This window comes from Microchirus variegatus (genome assembly GCF_963457635.1).
Source record: "Microchirus variegatus genome assembly, chromosome: 3".
NCBI classification, from domain to species: Eukaryota; Metazoa; Chordata; class Actinopteri; order Pleuronectiformes; family Soleidae; genus Microchirus; species Microchirus variegatus.
Genome location: NC_139804.1, coordinates 18301941 through 18326557, shown reverse-complemented (window position 1 = coordinate 18326557; position 24617 = coordinate 18301941). Strand labels below are relative to the sequence as shown.

Here is a 24617-nt window from a genome sequence, read left to right as displayed (position 1 = left end):
CTAGTGTGAGAGCTGTCAGTCCTTGAGGACTTTTGTTTTTTTGTCATATCAAAATATAAAACACAGAGGGTATGAGGTAAAATCTGAGGTCGAAAATAGAGCAGCACCCAGGAGTAAATATGCTTCTGTACTTTAACCGTCTCCACAGTCAAGTTGATATGACTCAGCAGTCAAAAGAAATTATGAAATTATGAGCAACTGTACAAATATCTCAGGATTTATAGTGATCATAACTGTCAGTGACATACAGAAGTATTATTTATTTATTCTATTCAAGTATGAATATATGTTAGGAACAAAAAATGGAACGAAAAACAGCTTTGAATAATCAAATGAAAAGCTTAGGAAATGTTTTGTTTTTTTACTTTAATTACTATGCTGCTCTTTGTTGATAATGATAAAATGATCAGTTTAATACTGACTTTTTGTGCTCTGCCAAGCTCCCCAAAAATCAACCTGTCTGTTGCTAACACTTTGCAGCTTTTTTATGTTTAATTTGCACGGCGTGTATTTTGAGAAGTGTGCTTCTCTCTCTCTCTCCCTCTCTCTCTTTCCCCTCACATCCATCCATCCTATGTGTGGGTGTGTGTTGTGTCTTTCTAGGAGAGGGCTAATGTTGAGGCCGAGCGCCGGGCCCTGCAGAGCCTCCAGGAGGGCTACGCTGAGCTCAAGAACCAGCTTCATAACTGTCCTGAGTCCCTGCGGGAACAGTTGCAGGAACAGCTCAAAAGGGTGGGTTGTCAGTTGTCAGTCCAGCAGAAGCACCTGACCACGTCCTCACCTGTTGGCTCCCGTTGAATTAGTCTGCTCTTTTTGAAAATGCAAAACATGATAACCCAGATCTGTAACCCCACACACCTTTCCCATCTCAAACAGGATACTCCCAACAACCCTGCTATTAGCTGTTAGGGGTGGGAATCACTGGGTGACTCACGATGCAGTTGATGATATGACACATGCTATATATTATGGCCGCTGATAACAATATCTGTTTAGAATACGAAAGGCTCTTGTAAAGGTTAACTGCTTTTCAAATGTTTCTACAGCCGGTTAACTTCTGTCTACATTACCCTCATTCCTCCTTTGAGTACCAGAGTAAAGAGTCATGTATGGTCAAAACAAATTTGACTCAAATTAGTTTCGACCATATTGTTTGTAGATAATTGTATCACATAGGTTAGGCCTCACTCTTATTAACTATAAACACCAAATTTGGTTGTGTGTAAAAAAAAAAAAAAAAAAAGTTTTGTTTTACTACAGAAAAATATATTGCTGTATACAATTTCGGCTAAAATTAAACATTTTCAGAGTAAAATCCAAACAGGTAGCTTATGCTAGAAAGCAGCTAGCAAATGGATGCCAACTTTACAACAGCTTAATCAAGTAATGATAAAAACAACAACAAAAAATAACAATGCTAAGGCTAATTGTGTTTACAGATCTGAGTTTGATTTTAGTGGATTTTAATGATAATGTATTGTTTCACTCTTATTGTAACTTCTTTATTAAATAGCTTTTAATATACTAGAAAGACAAACACTTACTTAAAATAAGAAAATCTGAAAATAAATTTGTCTGAATTTCCCAACTACTTTAATGATATTTTATTATTTTTTTGGCAGTTCATGTGCCACTGCTAAGCACGTACAGGTGCAAACGCACATAGTGCCACTAACATTTAACCCCTTTAGCAGAGGCCCACCACACACGGTTTACACTCACAAACACATGTACACCATGTATTGAAGCCTCTCAGTGGCCCACACAGATGTACGTGCTGCTGCCATGGGCTGCAGGAGTTCTCCCTCCTCCGCACCACCACCTGTCTGCTACTGGAGCCTTCAGGTCGACACAGGAGCAAACAAATAACTCCTGTGGTCACTATAGCTGCAATTGATGCATTGTCATAAAACGTGGACCATGTCACGTTACCACTGCTCCCACCGCTGTGCTGCATGCCTGAATCTGATGTGCATCTCTCTCCTCTGCGATTTGTCATGGCTCACATAATTTGTATAACTCCTCACTAATCAATTAACATAGGGCCTGACGACATCCATACTCTCTCTTTACTCACTCTCAGAATGTGCATTTTGTCTTATTACTCGTCAGAAATGTGAAGACGGTGAACAATGAGGGGATTAGAAATTCATTTCATTTGTGGTGCAACACAGTAAATGAAGAAAACAAGCTGTTTTTCACTTCTTATTTTTGACAGTTTGACTTCTCTGTTCCTGGGTTTGGGCCACAGAAGCTACACAGACTCAAACACTTGTTTCAATGCTGCTGAATGACGTGCTGTAAAACTCAAAAACTCTCTGTAAAACATGTGTGTGCAGCTGCACGGAGGTGAAGTCACAAGACAAGGCAAGACGGTCACAAGAGAATAACAGAAACTCAAAGTGATTTAGGGAAGAATCCAATTAGATTTCAGTCATAAATCTGTGAAGTGTGAAATGTATTTTTCCTTGTAAGTGACCTCCCTCCTCCATTCACTGTGTATCTAATGACCACAGCGCAGTAGCTATGCTGCAGTAAGAGCATGTGGTTCATGGCTGTCTGCTTGACTGAGCATGAGCTGCTTCAGCCATGCTGGCAAAATATATTAAGATGAGTCAGAAATTGTCTTTTGCTTTGCTGTTAGCAGATATATTGGTTGAGTAATTGCGATTTAGCTTTTAAATGAGCAATGTTAATACTACTTTTTGTGTATATTATGCAACTGCTGATAATGTACATGGTCCTCCATCAGGACGGCGAAGTGCTAGAAGCAGGAACCAAAAAGTTTGAGGACCTAGAGTTTCAGCAACTGGAGAGAGAGAGTAGCCTGGAGGAGGAAAGAGAAACCATGAGCCAGCAGCTGCTCCAGGAGCGAGCAGAGTACCATGGCAGTGTGGCCAAGAGGAAGGTGAGGAAACGGCAAAGTCACTGCAAAGTAACAAGAATACTGTATTCAGGAACAATGTGGGTTTTTGTGCAAGAACGACAACAAAAATATGCTCAGCTCCTCACTGTCTCTTTTGTCTGACCTTGTTTTAAAAGGTTATGGAACTTAGCTGTGCTGCTGCTACAATAAAGATTTAAGTGCGTCTGTGTTTTCTTCTACAGGATAAAATGTCTGCCCTGGAGAACCAGGCCACACAGCTCAGCCTACAGGCATCTCAGGAGTGTGAGCGATTGGCTAAAGACAGAACCCTCACAATACAAATGCTCCAAAAGGTACACATTTACCTGTCAGTCTGTGTGAAATTAAATTAAAGTCAAAGCATCATTTTGAAAAGTACTGTGCATTTCTCCAAAACAATACTGATATTCTTACTCCTTGCAGGAGAAGGAGAGACTGTTGGCCCTGGAGAAGAGATACCAGACATTGACTGGAGGGAAGAGCTTCCCCAAGACGCCCACCGCAATGAGAGAGGTGAGAGAAGAACCACTGCAACTTGATGTGTATCAACTGAGAACAAGCACTCATTCACACTCGCTGCTTCTGCCCTGAAAACAAAATGGCGCTTTGATGACTCACAGCTGATGATTTACCACGTTGACCTCGCAGCATTTTTTTTGGAGTGCTGACTTGCTGGTAATCATCTGGATCACACACAGGGTGGAATAATACTCATACATAAGATTGATGATTGCACATCTAACAATGGTGTGATGATTTCTTAATGATTTTAATGTAGAGTGAACTAATCTTTTATTGACCAAATTTCCACACACTTATGGGCAGATGTACATAAGTACCTGGGAGCACTGTATCGCTCTGCTGGTAGGGCTTACCCACTTTCATGCTATACTGTCTAAGAAAGGTAAGAATTTACCTGTGAAAAAACTTTTTATACCATTTACTCTCCTGCACCAATTTCCATAGGAAAAAAAGAAACAGTGTTTCAGTACATCAGAGCTTCTGATGTACTGCTGCCTCATTTGGTTATTATTATTATTATTATTATTTTTTTTTTTTAATAATTCTGGGGTAAATCCAAACTAACGATTTCAAACACTGAAAAATAACATATAAACTTTCTGATGGAGGCAGCAGTGGATCAACAACTCCTGTGTGAAGAGATTGCTGATGTGGAGCGATGTGCGGTTTACAAAGCAACAACAAATTTGTGTGTTGTCCTTGCCATGCCATGTTTGCAGGGGCATGTGTGATGCCTAAAATGGATGCCAACGTGTTAGAATAATCTGCCCCTCAGTGTTTAGATATGTATCTGGACTGAAGCTGCCACAGAGGGAATCTACTAAAAGAAAACCTCACAAAAAGTCACACATGATATTGTATCTAGTGTCCCACTAGTGTTTTCTGCAAGCTTTGAACAAACTTATCCCTGATGTTGAAACAGGAAATGTTCCACATCAGCGAGGCTGCCCTGTTGTCGGAGGATGTCCACTCCTCCCAGCATTCCCTCTGTCAAGCCTCTTCTCCTTACTTACATCCCTCCCCTCCCTGTCAGTTGTATCCCAGCAGCCCTACAGAGGTAATCAGACTAATAATCCCTGCATGAAGCCCACTACCTCCTGCTTTGTTATGCAACTCACTCCAAAGGTCACTCATTGCACTGTCAGTGTTGTGCTCGCTCTGTGGCTCTTGTTGTCTCTGCAATCTAGTGGATTCATCCAAGGTTAACTGGAACTACTCTGCTATTTTGGACCAACCAGACTTCATACTTTGAAGGTTTTCTTATTGACCACTACATCACTGGTTGATATGGAAACCAACAATAAAATGCCCGTCTGTGAGCTGGTAGTGGTTCATCCAAGTGTGATGCTCCATTTGTTGCCCTCTATGTTTCTGTTCCACACACACGCAGAAGTTTGTGCAGCTTTTATAACCCCTAATGCCTCACCACCCTTACCTAAACCTTACCACAACCAAATTGTCGCCTAAATGCAACCAGTTCATCAGCAATGAAGTTCTGCCTCTACTGGTCCTAAGAAGGACAGTGTGTATGCCAGAAAGAGTCCTCAAAGATAGCTAATACAAGTACACACACACACACACTCAAGGGACGGCTTGTTGATGCCAATAATCAGTACATCTTTGACCACTTTTGTACAATTAAGCTATTAATAATGCATTTATTGCATTTACCAACGAGCCATAACCAGTCATTTGAGAACCATAATGCTGTAATAGTATTATGAAATAAATATCCCACAACAAGACTCGATTAAGCAGTTACTGTTACTTTTTTTTTCAGCAGACAAAATTACACTCGGCTGTTTTGTTTTTAAATCGACATTGGTTTTAAACATTACTGAGCTGCTACTGATGCGTTTCCCTAAAACAAACACGCACACAAGTCATTCCATAGTCTTAGCCTAACCTAACTCAACTATACGCCTAACCGCAACCCTTATCCTAACCCTAAACTAACCCTTACATGAAGTCTTAACTCTTTACCAACCAAAATGTTCTGTACAAAATGTGTTCACATCAATTGTTGTCTTTCAAAATGAAAAGACACATTCACACACTGTCAATATATTCAATAGATGCCAGTTTGTGATTGTGAGAGGGTTCTGTGCTTCTATATGTGTGTGTTGTGGTGTTAAAAGTAGAGAAGTGTGTTGTCCTCACGGCTTCTCATCTTGTCTGACCGTTACTGGCTGCTAGCCTCAGGACTATATGAAGCTGTCGGACGTGTATAAGATGTACGGCGGCGGCAGCAAGTCCGCCTCACACAGCCACTCGTTTGCCATAGATGCTGCCTTAGCTGGCACCTCCGAGGTACCATCACTTCCTGTCTTTTCCCTGTCTCCCCAAATTGTTCTTTTGCCTCCCTCCTCTCTCTGTCTTCTCATCTTTTTTTCTTTTCATGTAATGCTGCTCCCTCTGCTGGTTTGCAGTGAGTCACACTGACTGTGCTGTTGTTCTGCCTTGTTTGCTCTCACCCTCTCTGTAGCTGTGAGCCTGTGTTGTCATTATTAAGCCTTGTAATGCAAAGGTTTTTTCATATTTATAGCTGCCAGTAATAATGACCTGTTCTCACTGAAATACAAAGGAAATAAATGAAGCTGAAAATGAAATTGTGAGGTGACAGGAAATGACACCAGAGCGAGATGCTCAGTAAAACTCCTCAGCCTTCAGGCATCACATCAACACACCTGCATCCAGACATTTTCCTACTCAGTAAAATTAGCAAAAAATATATATATTTTTTCATAATTTTCAAAACTCAGAACATACAGTACAGTACAGCCTCAAATGAGTAAATGTATGATCTAAATGAGTAATTTGACCTAGTTTTTCTAGCTCGAGTTAAGATTGATATACTATATACCAAAATCAGCCATACATTTACAGATAAAGACACAAACACTCTAGATGACTAAGTTTTTGAATATGAGGCTTTAAAATTTTTATTTTTGTCATACAACATAGTATATTAAAAAAAAAAAAGACTAGTTTTTATAATAATAAAAAAAGCAACAAAATAAAACAAACAAAACGCTGGTATCAGCATTGGTCCAGAATCTCATCAGTGCATCATTATTTTTACATCATGAGACAAAAAAAACCCAGGACAACAATAAATATATATGATATAACTGTATGTCTTGCCTCAGAATGTCACGACTAACGAGCAGTGTTGTATTGGTGTCCACAGCCTTTCTGTTGAATATAGTGTAAAGTGTCACAAATCACAGCATGTTAATGGTGAATGTTTTTGACCAGAGGTCTGCATATACTGTCTGACCACAGCGCTGAATGTGTTTTGTTGTGTCGCCACGTGATGTGTGTTTTCTAACCCAGTTTCAATTGAAGCTCTCACCTTTATAATGCAGCTCAACTCTCCTCAATATGTTTCCTGCCGCTCTGACCTGTGTGTCTTCTCTCTCTCTCTCTTCCCCCTGCTTCTCTCCCTTCTCCACCTGTGTGTGTGTGTGTTTGTGTGTGTGTTGGAAGGAGTATGTGACAGTGGGCCAGTTGAATCAGATGTATGGGATGCCAAAGGTGGAGTCGTCCCCTACCTCCCCACTTCGCCAGCCCCTGCAGTCTGGAGCAGTAGACCCCGCCTTCTCCTGCCTCCCCTCTCCTCACGGCTCCTCCCTGTCTCTATCTGTGGAGGTGTGTGTGCTTTCCTTCCCTCTTCTCCTCCTGCTAAATATCTGTATGATGCCTTGCTTACATGCTCTATGTCTGCGTTTCTCTAACTCAAATGACCTGGGACCCACTGAGCATCTAGTCTGGTCAAGATGAGGTCAGTCTAGAGAAAAGAAGTTGGGGAGAAAAACAACTGTTCTGTAGGGGGGTGGGCAATATGAGCTCAAAATTATAACACAGAATTTCATCATGATATCGCAGCAAAGATATTCCTGATGATATTTCACAGACTTTTTATCCCAGAGTAAAAGCGTTTGTTTGGATATGGAATGATGTATACTTCACAATAAAAGCATTATGATGCAAAATAAATCTTTTCATATCAAAAATAGACAGAAATAAAATAGAATATTGAGTAAAACAATAACAATCAACATTGAACATTGTTTGTATGCCTTTTATACTCGGTTTTTTGTTCATTACTCACCAGACTACTACTTTGTTTTATACAAATGCTTTAATTTCCCTTTCCCTGGAGCTGTAGGCAACAAGTGCTTATCTGACCCACCTCAACACTCCTCCTGTTGATCCAGGCCTTGAGCTGTTATACCTCCCTCTCTCTCTATCTTGCTATAGAAAAGTTGTTGGCTGTTCACAGCGTCAGAAGTGAGGATAAAATTTGGCACATTTTTTTGTTTCGTTGTTTTGACTGATGATTAACTCGTGAACATACAGACTCTGACAAACACACTCATGACATCCACTGTATGGCACATCTGGAACAGACAGTTTAATGTAAATACTATTTAAATGTTACAAAAACAACTATTCTCAGTCATTTAAACCTTATTTTGAATATGAAACTGTTGGTCATGACCAATGGATCTGGCTCACATAATGGGGTGTGACCTTCGCTTCAGTTATTTATTTCACTTTCTCCTTTTCCTGCTTTGGTGTGACAGCATGTCTGCTGTAAAAAAAATAAAATAAAAATCAATAAATAAAATATGAGTCCAGAAGCTTTCCAGACTTTAGAATTTATGGTCCCCTAAAATTCACAGAAAAACCTGAGGCCCACATCCAGATCATTCAGGTCAATACATGTCGAAATTAAAATATCTTGTCCCTATTATTACCAATAGGTAATCCTCATAAATAAGCATAATATTTATGTGTTCACAAATAAGTATATATTGTTTAAATGTCAATAGAGCCATTATATTTACTAGACCTATTTTAATATCCTGTTAATATAGTATAAAATATAATACATTTTAACTGCAATACTGCCAATGACCACCAGTGGGCCGTGGCAGTGCCCTAATTATAACTGGTGTGTTGAATGTGTCATAATAAATGTGACAGGAGGAAATGACATGACAGATGCAACATGAGATGTCAGTCAAACTGCTGGAGTCATTTCACCTCTGCCAGCAATTTATTGAGAACTTCTGCAGCTGTGAGCAGTTCCTTCACTTTGTTTGTGCAATGCATTGTGGGAGTGCAGTGTACAACAAACACTGACTGCACTGAGTGTGCCATAATGTCTGGTTTAAATACAGAATAATAATTTTTTTCTCTTAAGTTAGACAACCCTTCCCCCACTCTTTGTCTTCACTTTACCTCCATCTTATCTCTGCCCCCAGAAAAAACATTCTATTTGAACAGATGTATTCATCTTGTGTGTATTGCTTTAAGCACTACAGGATAATACTGAGACTTTTCCTGTTCACCACTTAAGCTCATGAAGACGTCGTTTCTGGGTTTGTCAGAGTCGGGAGCCGGTGTCTGTCTGTTGTAGCGCGGCTTCGCCTCGAGTTACAGACACTCATTGTTTTCAAAGCTCTGCTAAAAGCAGCTCACAGTCAGTCTGACAACTTCACTTATGTAATCCATCATGTTTGATAACCACTTGTGCTCCGTTATGTCTCCCAGTCACCGGCTGCGTAGCTTCAAATCTGATCGTTGTGCTCAGACTGAATTTGAATTGGATCATGTCATTTTCAGAAGAAAAGAAATGAAATGTAAAATGGAGGAAAAATGGGCACAGTTGTGCTTGGTTATAACCTTCTTATGATTGTCTTATTATGTGTTATCTGCATTATTATAGGACGTCACAGGCAGCTGTTTTAAACATATCTTTCTTTCAGAACTGTTAGTGTTGAGTAAAACATCAGCTACTGCAGTTACATTTTCAGGTGTTTTTGTAGGGGTAAAGCTGGTTGATTATGTGCAACGTTATTTTAACCATCACCAGTATTATTAAGTTATTACAAAGTGCGCTACTGTGGCACGGCTTCCTCTTCCTCTGGACAGTTAGGTCTCAAGCCTACTGCTAAATCTAAGTCTCTTACTGCTGGATAGAATCAGACGAGACAAAAAAAATAAATAAAAGGCTATGGCGTTATTTCTTGACTTGAGTTGTTCACTTAACTTCACTTAACAACAATCACTTAAGCTCTAAGAGGGCAATTAATAGAATTAAAACTGTTAACTATTAATTGTTTAATTGTAATTAATATGTAAGTAAGTATTGATAATCATTAAAGGAATATAGGCTGTGTTGGAAGTTGTAAAATTCCACATTTTTACATAGATTTCAATTTTTTTACTCCAAATGCATTTCGGCTCTAAATATTAGCTTCATTGATTAGTAATAATTGGTATTGATATTGACCCTGAAAAAAACGATATTGGTCAAATTTGCTGTTAAATGGTGATATAGGTTAATAATACCTAAATGTAAAATAATATAACTGTGCAACTTGCTTATTAATGTCAAAGTATCTGGTAAATAAGATTTCTTTGCAGCACAGACACACGCAGAAATAGGTTACTGGTTAAAACACGAATTGCAAACAATATATTATAAGTCGATCGTCATTTCTGTGCAGAGTCTCATGTTCAGGTTAACTCAAGAAGTCAGTGTTGTTCTTTAGTTGCTCAGGTAAGAGAATGAGTCGCACTTAGCTCTGTATTATCCTTGTGATGATGAATTAAGAACAGCTATACCAATGAAATGTATTTTTATAATCCAGAAATGCTTTAACAGTGTTTAATGTTTATGCGCCTGGACAAAACATCAGGCAGGTTTATTTGTTTTGTATTATACATAATCACTTATGTTCGGTTCTTACTTGCTGGTCTCTAATGTTGTTGTTTGCGGAGACATGTTTTTGGGCGCAGCATATTTTCTTTGCACTACACAATAATCAGAAGAATAATGATACTAATCAAACAGTCAATCAAAAACAACAAGAAAACAAAACAATCATTTAAGATGTTGTCGACATTAAGCTCTAGAAATAATGCGAGAAAGCTCAAGTGAAATTAACCAGAAAACCAGAAATTAGAGGCAAACTATAATTTAAGTGTGTGAAACTGGGTCATTGCAGCAGAACTATAACAAGTGTAAAGTAGCAATTGAGCAGCTGCAGGCTCTGAAACATAAAGCAGCTGACAACAATAATATGTTGCAGATATTTCATTACCAAAGAATGAAAGTCTCTTTAATTACAGTTTTCCAGAGTGTATAAAGCAAATGTTTCTCCCCTCTTTTGCTTCCAACTGTCTTTGAATGCTTTCTAATCTTTTCTCCTCCCTCTCCTGTCGTGGCGCTCCTCTGTGTTGCTCTGCAGTACCTGTCTGACAGCGGTAGGCCTCAGCTGCCAAAGCTAGATTTAGAGCAGTGGTACCAGGAGCTGATGGCTGAGTCCAGTCAGCTCTGTTCTTCTTCTCCTCCTCCTCCTCTGCCAACCAAGTCGCTCTCAGGCCGCAGGGCTGTGCTGCAGGTAGAGGGCCTCGTTTCTTCTTTCTCCCTTATTTGTTTCCCTCCTCACTCATCCTTTTGCTGCTGTCTGTGTGTGTTTGTGTTGTCAACTTTACCTTAGCTGCTGTGAACTCACTGGTTTCATGTGTGTGTGTGTGTGTGTGTGTGTGTGTGTGTCTGTGTTGTGTCAAGGGGTTAACATCAATGTATTTATAGTTAAATTATTAATTGTGTCTAATTTCATTAGATTTGTATATGATTTTGTTTTTTACTTGTTTACTTGTGAAAATGACCCAACCCCTGACAGTAAGGTAGGTTGAGTTGAGGTCACCTGATAGATAGAGGAAACAGAAAAGTTATTCGACTGCAAATGACAAATATGCATCTATTGTTTATTTGAAAGAACTGAAAGAACCAGTGGATTTATGAATGTGTTTTTTCAAGTTGTTAATGCCGCTCAAGCAGCAAACAATAATTTTTCAAATACTGTGGTAGAAGCGGCACCATATGTAGCTGTGCCGCAGTCACATCAAGTGCTCCAAGAGCAAATACCTTCACTTATTGTAAGAAAACTGCATGGGAATGTTGAAAATTACAATGTTAAAATAATTATAATAGTAAATAATTCGGCTCCACCATTATACGGGTTGTTCTTGGGCCATACTCCCATCGTTTTACCAAGTGCCAGAAGAATTGCCCCAGTAATTTGTGTGTAATCCTACTAACAAGCAGTCAGACTAACAGATGGCACTAGAATAGCACTCAGTTGAGCACAGATCTCCATAAAGGCCTGAGAAAAAAAACCCTATGAATTCAATTCATTCAAGTCTCATAGCTAACAATGCAGAACATGAAGTCATAATCTTAACTATGGAAGAATTAAATGAAAAAAACAGCAAACTTTGGTAAAAAAATAAATAAATAAAAAGAAAAGGAAAATCAGTTGCAGTGAGTGCAGTCTAACCTTTGAACGCACTAGAAAACGGAAAAGAAACGGTCAAATTTGACACGTTGTAAAGGCTATAAAGAGCTATTGTCTCACTGAGCTTCTGTGTTTTTGCCTGATCAAAGAGCTGTGCAATGAGAGAGGACAGCGTTGCTCCATCAGGTGTCCGTGCTTTGTGTGTGCGTGTGTGTGTGTGTGTGTGTGTGTGTGTGTGTGCGCGTGTGTGTGTGTGTGTGTGTGTGTGTGTGTGTGTGTGTCAACACCCATTTAAATGTGTGCCATGTATGCCAACACTGATAATTTTTATGAAGGCTATAATTCAAAAATAAACTTCTCTTTCGTTGGCTTCACCTCAGTGATCATGAAGATTTGAATTTAACCATCAGGTTCTTGGCCTCTATTCCATCACAGCAGATGGTTTCAAGACCTTTTTTTCCCATGTTATTCATAATTTGATCATACTGTGTGTGTCCTTCCTCAGGTGTTCCGCTCCAAGCTGGACAGTGATCCAGGACTTTCTCTTCATCAGCCCAGGTCCGGCTCATCATCCCCTCTGCAGCACGGAGCAGCAACGCTGGGACGCAACTCAAGCTCCAAGGTAAGGCCGATTGTTTCAAAGATTTGAATCTGATCAGTTTTCCAGTCCAAATAATCATTTAAAACCAAAATATATTCCCCTGTGTTCAACATTAAATTCTTCTCATCTCCTCTTGTCTGCTCCTCGTGACCCAGCAGAGCCCCCTGCTGGTGGCCAATAGCACAGGCAGTCTGCCAAGGAACCTGGCTGCAACTCTGCAGGACATCGAGATCAAGAGACAGCTGGCTCTGCAGCAGAAAGGTGAGTGACCTGGTCTGAGTGACCTTGTCTGCTCCTGAGCTCCTCTGCACAACTACCATCACGACGTAGGCCCCAAACATCCATGAAGCTGCGTTGTAGCGTAATAATTCAGCAGCAATGACTTGGACACAACACAGATGTCTTACATTGTTTATTAAGCATTAATTTGATCAAAAGATGATGAATCACTCATGTTTACATGAGTGCAAAAACATAAATATGGGGTGTCATAGGACAACAGGATTGTAGAGTGAAGGAAAGCACAGTTATTTATCTATTACTTCATTGTGCCTACAGCATAATTCTTTAAGCTTTAAAATGTGTGTTTATTCTAGTTAATTATAAATCTTCAAGCCTGGAAATCCATGTGTCATTTTTGACAATGGGACAGACATTTCTTAATTTTGTGTACAAAATTGTGTACAATTTTGTCTACAATATATTAAGCATAGGTTTGCTTCTTTATCTTGGTGTTTGGCAGCCTTTTTTTGTCAGCAAGCTGTAGTTTTTGAACTGCTCACTCCCCCGCACCAAAGTCTCTAGAGAAAATCATTGTTTTTAGCTCATGGTGACAAAGTAGCTGCTGATCTACTGCTGCCTCTTTGAGCCGGAATGAATGAATGGGTCCTTGATACCAAATAAATGGGAATGAAGGATTTTGAACACTGGATGTCTTACAGTGAGATAAAGCAGCAAACCTATTTGAAGAATGTTACAGACCTTTTAAGTGGCTAAAATCACTTTATCGCTGTCTTCTGTCTGGCAGTCATGTTTTCAGTGAGAGTGAGTGTCCATGTCCCAGGTTGATTCATCTTTGATTCATCTTTTTTTTTCTGTGAAGCTTTAAGTGCTTTCCATAAAACAAGATAGAAAACAAATGAAAGCAGCAACAGCAGGTGTTTATGAGAATGAGGAGCGCACATCGGCGTTGCTCTTACATCATGTGCGACGTGAAACAAACATGAGTGAGATATTCAGGAGAGGTTAGTGCCTTCAGCAGTGCACAACCATATTCTCATTAACTTGTTAGTGTTGCTTATGGTTAAGTGTTCGCCCTGTTCTCCTTCACCGAGCTGTTTGTGTGTATGTGCGCGACATTAGTAAGCGTCACAGCTGTTTGAATAAATGGATCAGAGCAAAGCCGTCTGCTGCTTTAGCTCCGCTCGCTGCCACCCACGGCTGCTGGGTTTGGAAATGAGAGCTGGTCACACTTGTCGGCGTCTGCGGTTCATTCTCTCTTCCTCACATCTGTCTGTCTGTGTTTCTGTCTGTGTGTCTTTGTGAATACTCTTCCTGTGCTGTTGCACCACAGAGTCCCAGACCTCCAGACAGAACACCAGAAATGGAAGCTCAGCAGGTAGCTGGATTGCAGCATTCAGGAGTGGATCATTTGTCATTTCTTCCTAATTTTGTTCAGTGGGACTCATCCTGTCTTTGTGTTTTTTTTCCACCTACTGTTTCCTCATACATCACACGCAGAGTCTGAAATGAACTGTTTTTCACTGCTGCCTGTGTCAACAAATAGAAACTGTTAAGCATAAAACCATATTGTCTGTTAAATCCCTGAAAAACTGGTCATCACTGAGATAAATTAGCTTTTACATCGCATTTAGCATTCAAACAGCAGAGAAGCAGAGCACATTCAGCCAATCAGCTGCCTTTGTCTGACTGTTTACCAGCACTCGATACTTGGTGACTGTTCATTTCAGACCCTGTCTTCACCTCACCCTCCTTCCTCCTCCACCATCTCTGGTGTGTCATTAACTCTTCTCCCCCAAAATATTTCTTTTCATCTTTTCTTTTATCTGCAGTATTGAACGCTCTTTCTCGTCCCATCAATCTTCTATGAACGTTGCTGCTCGTAGAGAATAAATCTTGCATGCTCAGTGTTTGGTGTGAACTGACCTTGGCACCACTCTCTGCCCTGTATCAGGTTCAAACAGCAGCATGGATGTGAATCGTGAGATAAATACCTGCGTTTTAACTCAAGCTTCAACTTTTTGGTGTGTTTTTTTTCCTCTTCAGTTTTCATCATAAATCAACTCGGAGCTTGTGATTGTGAGAGAGCACATACTAGTATGTGCGGTGCATGGAGTCTGTGGGCTGGTGCTGGTGCTGGTGCTGGTGGTGGTTGTGTATTTAGTGGGTATTGAGTTATAGAGGCTTGAGGCAACCTAATCTCCAGCTGGTTTGTTGATTTCTGTCGGAAACACGTGGGCCTTTGCAAATCTGTTGATGATGATGCTCGCTAGGTGTCGGTAATTGAAACCAGATCAGAATCTGCTCATCAGCTTCCCCTTAATTCCTCCCTCCAGGTCAGCAGGTGATCGAAGAGCAGCGCCGTCGCCTGGCCGAGCTCAAGCAGCGAGCGGCCGTGGAGGCTCAGTGCCAGTGGGAGGCGCTCCACAGCTCTCAGCCCCAACTCATGACCCTGTCCTCCTCATCACCTTCCTATTCTCCCATCAAGGCCTACAGTCCCACTCTGAGCCACAGCTCTGCAGGGCCCCCACCCCTGGTTCACCACTCTATCCTGCACCACCAGCCCCTGTCGGCCGGAGAGCAGCCCTACGACACACTGAGCCTGGAGAGTTCAGACAGCATGGACACCAGCGTGTCCACTGGGAACAACTCGGCGTGCTCACCAGATAACATGTCCAGGTATAACACAGCCACACCTTCATGGACATAGTTAACGGATGGTAGTCTTATACTGACAACTGGTTAGAGTTAGAGATAAAGGCTGTATACATAGAGAGGAATATAGTACTACACTCATTTGTCTCGGTTGAATTTGGGGATGGTTTGAAACCAATTTTTCATTTGCCATAACGATACATTCATGTGCAGTGTATCTTTCATACCCATTCACACGCTGCCGGCGCAGTCGTCAGGGGCAGCGTGGCATTGAGTGTCTTGCCCGAGGACACATTGTCATGTAGATTAGCGGAGCAGGGAATTAAACCCACAACCTTCCAGTTGAAAGACGACTCTCTACCACTGTGTGATCAGGACAGATTTTTTTTAATTTTTTTTTAGTATACAGTATATTAACACTTCTCAGAAATACACACGTTGATTTATTTGTAGTCCCATGCCACAATATTAACATCAACAAATGATTTATTTTGTCTAATGGTTAAAATTAAATTTCATGTTTCTCCAGGGTGAGTAAGGCTTTAATTGTCTCAGCTCCTCTTGACTGGTTTCTCTCTCTCTACCAGGCTCTTGCACTGATAAACAGACACAGGAGCTCACACAACAGACACATCTGTACAGTCAGACTCATTTAAAACAAAAAAGAAAGATATGAAGTCCATGTGTATTTGCGTACACTGAGGGAAAGTGAGATCCAAAACTGCCACCGTCACGTTCAAAAAGTCAAAAATAATCGGAACACGATTGCACTTTCAAAACTAAACAGATCACCAGTGAATTAATGAAGCCCTCAAACTGAACCGTTTACAAGCGTTCACACAAACACAGCGACACAGTGAGTTTCACACTCCCAGTTTTAGCCACAGGTCGACTCATTTATGACCATCTGTCTGCGACTGTGAGACTGAGCCGTCACAGCAGGGTCTCAGCTGCACTCACACTTCATAACTCATTTATAGCTCTCAGGAGTCACATTCCCAAAACCTTTTTCTTTTTATTTGGAGATGATGTTAATGGGTTTTGTTCTGTAATGAAGTGTTGCACAGTGGAGACAAGAGCGAGGGAAGAAAGTTTATGAGCCAAGTTTTGACTGAGATATTTGACTCGATCAGTTTTCCACAAAGCAGTAATTCCTCTCAACAATATGGATAAATATTCCCTCTCCTTCACTGAACCCTGATTGATTTTTTTTTTTGTATGTTCAAAGCCACTGTTTACTCAGTGGTTTACAAAGTTGCATCACAGAGTGCAGACATATTTAGAGCTTCAGACCTACAGGATCCATCATTAAAAAAATCTACTACATTATAGTGAGAAATTATGGACTCGAGTAAATACATGAGACATTTGTTGTGTTGGTAAACTGAGACTGACAGCATATGTCTATATTTCATCAGATTTCCACACAAAAACATTCATTTTTAAAAAAAAAACATTTACCTGCTTGAAGCACTTATTCACGGCAGCTGCACCGACACTGACGGCAAACGAACCACCACATGATTTGATCCAATCAGTGTCAGCCACTGCTGAATTTGGAGCCATATTTTATAATTGGACAGTTTGAAGTGGTTGTTGATGGGAAGCTTCAATTGTAAAGATTTAGTGCATCTCTTTGGGTAGATATCCTTCAATAAAGTATTTTTTTTTGTTTCACAACTAGAATTTGCACAAATCGTGACCATTTAACATTAGTTTCAGATCAGAAAGAAACAAAAGAAAACAGAAAAAAGCCACTTTGAGTTCTAAGAGTGAACTCCTAACTCCTAACTCCCATAAATCCTTTCAAATCCAGAAACTTCCACCACCTTTTTTTGAATTTGACCTTGTTTTCAATAGTGTTGCAGCATATTTTAGTTTATTTTGTTTACAGAATGTTAGAAAGGGAGGGGTAAATGTAAACACAAAACAATCCGTCTGTAGTTTCCATGGTAACAGTGAGCTTCATAAATCACAGATGCCATGCCATTGTGAATAAAACACAGTTGATGAGCTGGAATTTGGATGAAATGAAACTTTGAGACAAACATCTTCCGCTAAAGTTTCCCACAAATATAGACGTTTTCTCTTGAGAGAGTTGGATCTTCACTGTAGTCTTTGGGTTAATGTGAAATGTGAAATGTATTTGTGGATCGTTTGTGAGTCAGCCTGCATGCAGGTGAACACGCCGTGTGTCGATTTTGTGTTTGACTCCAGTGTTGGAGGAGCCGACTCGCTGAAGATCGAGGAGATGGAGAAAATGCTGAGGGAGGCGCAGCTGGAGAAAGCCAGACTTATCGAATCGCGGGTGAGACACGACTCCACCATCAGACCTGGATCGTTCTGAATCCATACACAGTGACTGATGACGGCTCCTGCCGTGTTCCTGTTGTGTTTAAATAAAGGCTCACGACAGCAGCTCCATCCTTTTTATTCATTTGTATTGGCCTCCTTGATTCAAACATAAAAAGGCCAATATGATGAGATGATCCGATCAGTTTTCTAGTCTCAAACTTTTTCTCCCATATTTCACGTTTCCAAGTATCCGTTAATTGTTTATCACTTAAGTTATTCTGTATTTATTAACATTTTAACTACAACAACACTGCTCTGGATCAGAGTGGCCTGGTCTGAGCATATGCAAGTGTGACACTTGTACATAATGTACATAAAAAATGACACCCTTTACACATCAAAAGAAAAGTTTAACCAAAGCACTCTCCTTCAGGAAAGAGAGAGTCTGGCTCGCCGTCAGATGCTGGAGGAGGAGAGGAGGAGACGGGAGGAGGCTGAGAAAAGGCTGCAGGATGAAACCTTCCACCGGCAGCAGTTAGTGGAGAAAGAGGTCAAGATGAGATCCAAAAACTTCTCTCAGGTCAGTTGTGTCAGATAGAAGTGAGTCTGCATGGTAGAAATTGTGTGAGATGAATCCAACTTCCTTCCAACATTGTCACTATAAGTGTTGTTTATGCTGTTCTTTGTTGTTGGGGTTAATATCAGGCTCGTCCCATGACTCGCTACCTGCCCATCAGGAAGGAGGAGTTTGACCTGCGCACTCACATCGAGTCGTCGGGCCACAGCGTGGACACCTGCTACCACGTCATCCTCACCGAGAAGATGTGCAAGGGCTACCTGGTCAAGATGGGAGGCAAAATCAAGTCGTGGAAGAAACGCTGGTTCGTCTTCGACCGCCTTAAAAGGACGCTGTCCTACTATGTTGGTGAGAAGAGGGATTGTTGTTTGGGTGTGTGTCATTTGAGAATCTTTGAGATCCTTGTCAGGACGGTTTGACAGAGTGAGTTCGTGTTGGAAAAGTCCACTTCCAGAACCAGCGAAAAAGTCTTTAACTGGTCAGACTGGATGTTTGTTTTGAGCAGATTAATGCAAAAAAAAAAGATATGAAGCAACCCACTTGCCAATATCAACCACTTCTTCCCTGACCCTCTTTTTGGAGTCCCTGCTCGAATATGACATGCCCAAACTTAATAGAGTAAATCTTTGCAGTTACAAGCTCTATGTGAATTATCTGGGTATCAAAATAAAGATAACACTTGTGAGATTCCACTAGAGGTAAGTTTCACTGTAGATGCCACTGTGTCAGAGTAAATGTACATGGAACACAGCAGAAATTAAGGATTTTTTTCTCTCGCCTAAAAAAATATTGCATTTTAAAGTAAATATCACATTTAAAATATGCAGTATGAGCTCAAAAAAACATGGGGGTCATGTAACAACATGTGGACATGAGCTGTGCAAAGTCTGATGCTGCTGGAGTTAAGCAGAGTGAAATTACAGAGGTTTTAGTAAAGAGATGTCTAGGTGTTCTCTCTTTGGCACAGTTTGGCACCATCTGTGCCATTTGAGATTTCTTAGGTACCAAATTATTAAAACCCATTTAATTTTATTTACATGTGACTATTGGTTTAAAAAGAAAGAAAAAAAAAAAGTTCGAAAACTCGCTGTAAATGGATGCTCCCTGTGCGGTGCGTAATAACAACATTGTGGCTCTGCAGCGTCTTCAGTTACGCAGCGCCATAGCTCTGGCTTACCTTGGTCAATTAGGGTGATTTACAGCTTGTTTTAAACCTCTAAATCGGTAGAATCAGACCCCGGTCTCCAAATGCATGTGAATCACTTCATTAGCAAGTCAAAATGACATAAATGCATATGACACATTTGTGCAAACATTTGCCCTTCTCTAATCAGAACAATCTAATGTCGCTCTGTAATGATCAATCAGACCGGGATTTGAGAGAAATGTCGAATAAAACAATAATAAATAGCAATTAAGTAGAATTTCAATGATCAGTAAATCATTAAAATGTTAATTCTTCTTCTTCTATTTTTTTTTTACCTCTAAGAGTTTTTATGTCCTTAACCCACTATTCAGTTAACTTTCTTTAAAAATCTATTATCTATATCTATCTATATATCTAATATCTAATATCTAATATTGATCACAATAATTGTAATGATAGCCTTTTTGTCCAAATCACCTATTTCCATTAAACATATGATATTTGTTTGTGAGCTGAAGTTTAAAATAGCACAGAATGGACATATTTAAGTACAATGAGGAATGTCATATGTTCAGTTCATTACTAATTATATTTGTTCACTCTGTGTTCATAAACAAACACCTGGTACATATCTACATGTTCACTCAGAGAACCATGGTTACTCATGTGTAAATGTCCAGTTTTTAAAAAAAAATTTATCACAGCAGCTGCAGACTCAGGCTTAAAATCATATAGCAACTACATGCAAATGTCCAAAGTCACAGATGGAAAACTATTCACTTTGAGCCGAGCATTTCCACATGTGAAGTGACAGAAACGTTATTGCCACTCTTGTGGGTGTCAGTGGGAACATTCGTCCTCGACACCTTGAGCAGGAGCAGTCACTGATCTCGGCTCTGTGAGCTCTGGGACGCTTGTTTTCTGCCGAGGCCTTTGAAGTCCTCAGAAGGTTCCGCTTAAAGCTACTTAAAGCGTGTACCTTGTTGAAAGTGAGCCAGAGTGCGGAGGTGCACTGAGATTACTTTAGCACTAGTTGTTATGCGCAGAGTGCTGCGCTCTCTGAGGACGCTAATTAAGTTGCATCGCTTACCCTTTACTCTTGACCTTGGAACAGTGAGCTGCCACAGGAGTGACGTGCATACGCCATGAGCGCCGCGCCAATTCACGCTAATCAGCTGCACCCAGTAGACATTTTTTTTTTTAGAGGGGGGGGGGGTAATTTAGATGCAGTCAAATGAGATGCAAATGCAGAGGTTATTTGAATGCTAAAGAGGTCATTAGCAGATAATAGCTGCGCGCTTAGAGGAAAGCGTTGTTCCTCGAAATGAAGCGATGCGTTTGCTACCTACTGCTCTTAAGTTGGCTTGTGGAGTGTTTGCGCCTGAAGGTGGAGAAGGGTGTCGAGTTCCCCACCGGTTCCTGACTGCAGTTCTGCAGTGGCTGATGAAACAAACTGCAATGATGTACCAGAGTAGCGTAAGAATGCAGTCAAGTCTGAAAATACAATGAGAGCACCACTGGTTTCAAAAAACAGAGGGAAAAGTGCTGTGCTTGTCTTTTTCCATCCATCATCTCAAAAACATAAATTGGTCATGATCAAAGTTTGATAACCGTTTTTTTTTTTCTCTCCTTAAATCACCGTATTGTGTCCTCTCCTTGTCGCTGTTCTCTCACTGTTGAAGTGATTCGTTTTGATGTTTCACCCCAATACAAAGTCTGTTTTGTCATTTTTAATTTTCATCTCTTGTTTATCTGCAGATAAACATGAGACCAAACTGAAGGGTGTGATCTACTTCCAGGCGATAGAAGAAGTCTACTATGATCACCTCCGTAGTGCCACAAAGGTAGGATTTGAATGAAGTCTGAAAATCATCAGTATTTCTAGGATATCACACAGTTTATATTTTTTAATATGACATTTTCTTTTGAGTTCAAACTAAAATGTTTGTGTCCATCCTATGGTTTGCTTCTTTTCTTGTCCGTGCTTTTGTTTTTGGCCGTCCGTCGTCACAGAGAGGATTTTTCAGCTTGAGTATAACCAGTGTATGTATGTATCCATGGTGTCTGTCAGTCCACTGAACCCTGTGTGTCCAGACTGTGGTGTGGTCATGAGAGACTATGAGGTCAAAGGCTGATGACGTGTGGTGAAACCTGAAATGTGCAGAAAACACACTGTGGGTGGATCCCTGTTAGTTTGTTTGTGTCTTGAATTTCCTCTTCCTGTCTGATCCTCCGTCTGTGTCAGTGATCCCACTGTGAACCTGTGGCTTCAAAACAGACACAGAGAAAAACAGCAGAAGTTGAAGGAACACAATTTCATATGAAACATATGGAAGTAGAAGGATGATGCTAGTTCAGATCATTTACATTTGTTACATTAACAATTTCTTAATTAATTTACATTCCTCTAAATAATAATTATATTATATAATTGATTTACTTTGATAGTAGTAGTAATAACACTACTACTAATATTACTTTTTACTCCTCCTACTATTACTACTACTATAATTACCACTCTTACTGCTACTATTACAAAAATAGTCATACTTTAGTATGACGTCCAAAATTTGACAAAATAGTCATACTTTAGTATGTCGTCCAAAATTTGACAAAGGTCAGACTTTGATATTTTGTCCAAAATGTGACAAAAAAGTCATCCTCTAATATTTTGTCCAAAATTTGACAAAAAAGTCAGAGGTTAGTATGTCGTCTAAAAATAGATAAAAAAGTCATATTTTAGTATGTCGTACAAAATGTGACAAAAAATTCAGACTTTAGTATGTTGTACAAAATTTGACAAAAAAGTCATACTTTGATATTTTGTCCAAAATTTGACAAAATAGTCAAACTAGTATGTCGTCCAAAATTTGACAAAAAAGTCATACTTTGATATTTTGTCCAAAATGTGACAAAAAAGTCAGACTTTAGTATTTTGTCCAAAATTTTTACAAAAGTCAGACTAAAGTATGATGTCCAAAATTTGACAAAAAAGTCATACTTTGATATTTTGTCCAAAATTTGACAAAAAAGTCAGACTTTGATATTTTGTCCAAAATTTGACAAAAGTCATACTTAAATATTTTGTCCAAAATTTGACAAAAGTCATACTTAAATATTTTGTCCAAAATTTGACAAAAAAGTCATAGGTTAGTATGTTGTACAAAATACTCCTTTGTTTAGTAACACTTTAATTTATTGAATGGAGACTGATCGGTGAAATTTAATTTTGATGCATTTTAACACACATGGATTGATCTGTGACCTGTGAGTTAAGGTCAGCTGTTAATATTCAGTCAGTAACACTGATGGAACAGTGGCTTCTGTGAGCACAGCAGAGGGACTGAGAGATTGTGATGAAAGTTTCATCTTAGTTTTCCCTTTGTTTTTTTCTTTCTCTTTCCTTCCTCCAGAGCCCCAACCCCTCACTGACCTTCTGTGTGAAGACTCACGACCGGCTCTACTACATGGTGGCTCCCTCGGCCGAGGCCATGAGGATCTGGATGGATGTGATCGTCACAGGAGCAGAGGGATACACACAGTTCATGAACTGAAGGAGTGTGTGTTATCCAGAGAGCAGGTTTCGGCAGGGACAGACTGTTTCCAGTCCACAGCAGACACAGCGCCTTGTTTGTTACTCATTTTTTTAATCTCACACTTTGATTTTTACTCAGTAGAAGTTCACCTCCACTTTTTCTACATCATTATTTAGGATTTAAAAAGGGAGACTTTGAAGGACACACACACACACACACACACACACACACACACACACACACACACACACACACACACACACACACACACACACACACACACACACACACACTTACACACCCTATTGTATATAAACCAAAATGTATACCTGTCAGAGATGTTTCAAAGCCTTTCTATATTGCCAAATGGAGATCTTATAGTTACTGTTTGTCAAACCTTTTGTATTATTTGTTTCTTTTTCTTCTCTTTTTTTACTTGTAGAGATAATGCCAAATGACATCATGCCAATGTTTTGGTTTTTTGAGTGTTCCATCATGACTATGCTGAGTTTAGACAAAACAAAAAGACTTTAAAGTGTGTAATCATTTTTTATATAAATATATTTCAAAATATTGTACGAATCTTTAAATGACAGAAATCTCAAATCTCAATCTCAGTCAGTGTATGATGTGGAGACGATTGAAGAGTCCAGCACATTTGATCTGTGTCAGTGACACAGCAAACACTGCATCCTCCATGTTCACAGCAGTCACTTCCCTTCAACCCTGCTCTTATATAGACTCAACCTGTGCAGCAAATACAGCACAGTAATGGTTCAACAGCTTACATGCTACTATCACAACACATTAGAGTTGCCAACTGGCTACTGTTACTTAATCTGCATTGCATTTTAATGCAAATAATATTCTCTGTGCTTACGTCACATTAAACAGTGCAAAGTAGGAATCATAAAGAAAGCAGCGGTGTCCTCTTGCGCTACGCACGTGTCACCATTTTACCTTTACGTCTCCATTGCTACGATACACAGGACTCAGTGAATCAGAGGACCCATTTAAAAGTGCACATTTTCTGTTGGATAGTAATGAATGACAGATAGATGGAGACGGTCTGACAGCAGGAGGATTTGATTTTCACTCACACAAATCGCACAATCTTCATTAGTGGACTAATCTGTAATTTTTCAGTCATGGTTTTGCACTGACTTGATCAAAAATAGGCAACAAAGTGCGTTACTTAACTTTTCAGTACAGAGCACATCTTTTATCTTTCAAATACAGAGCAAATCCTTACAGAACAGTTGGTAACCCTAAAGCAAACTAAAATGGCTAATCTGTTTTAACTAGTTCACACTTCACAAATTTTTTTTAACCCTGATTTGGAGGTCAAAGCTAATCTCCATCTTTTGGGTTAATAAGTGTTAAATATTAAATAGAAGGCCCATGAAAAAGTGTCCCTCTGTCTTTGACAGTGGTGAAGTGTGAACTTGGCATAAGACTTCAAAATAATGTGGTTTCTTCAGAGAAGTTACAATTTTTTGCATGACCACTGACATCCTCCTCCTTCTGGTTCTTAGGCTAACCTAAGCTAAGCTAAGAGCTCCCTTTCTCTAGTTTAAATCTGCAAGCTCTAGCTGCTTTTGCTAAATTGAAGTTACAGCCAGAAGTCTGTTAGCTTAGCTTAGCACACATTCTGGAAGCAGGGGAAAATAGCGTGGCTCTGTTCTAAAATTCAAAAATGATGTTACGCACCATAGAGCCAGAATAAGAATACTGTTTTCAGTTCTATACTCGCAAAGCTAGTTCTTTGCTAGCTCTATCTTAATTTTAAAATGAAACAAAAAGATTAATTTGGGGCTGAAT

The 24617-nt window shown here is 39.8% G+C and overlaps 1 protein-coding gene across 1 annotated transcript in view; it reads left to right on the top strand.

The window, feature by feature from the left end:
- phldb1b (pleckstrin homology-like domain, family B, member 1b) overlaps nt 1-23777 on the top strand; it is a gene marked incomplete at its 5' end in the record, with an annotated part of 93219 nt that extends 69442 nt beyond the window's left edge. The window contains 17 exon segments of the mRNA XM_083886212.1: nt 604-732; nt 2753-2908; nt 3109-3219; nt 3329-3418; nt 4350-4484; nt 5630-5737; nt 6917-7078; nt 10693-10845; nt 12251-12367; nt 12505-12607; nt 13920-13964; nt 14923-15265; nt 17459-17549; nt 17970-18116; nt 18242-18461; nt 21019-21104; nt 22674-23777. Coding sequence (XP_083742338.1) covers nt 604-732; nt 2753-2908; nt 3109-3219; nt 3329-3418; nt 4350-4484; nt 5630-5737; nt 6917-7078; nt 10693-10845; nt 12251-12367; nt 12505-12607; nt 13920-13964; nt 14923-15265; nt 17459-17549; nt 17970-18116; nt 18242-18461; nt 21019-21104; nt 22674-22814 — 2337 coding nt within the window. The 3' untranslated portion in view covers nt 22815-23777.
- Nucleotides 23778-24617: the final 840 nt, after the last annotated feature.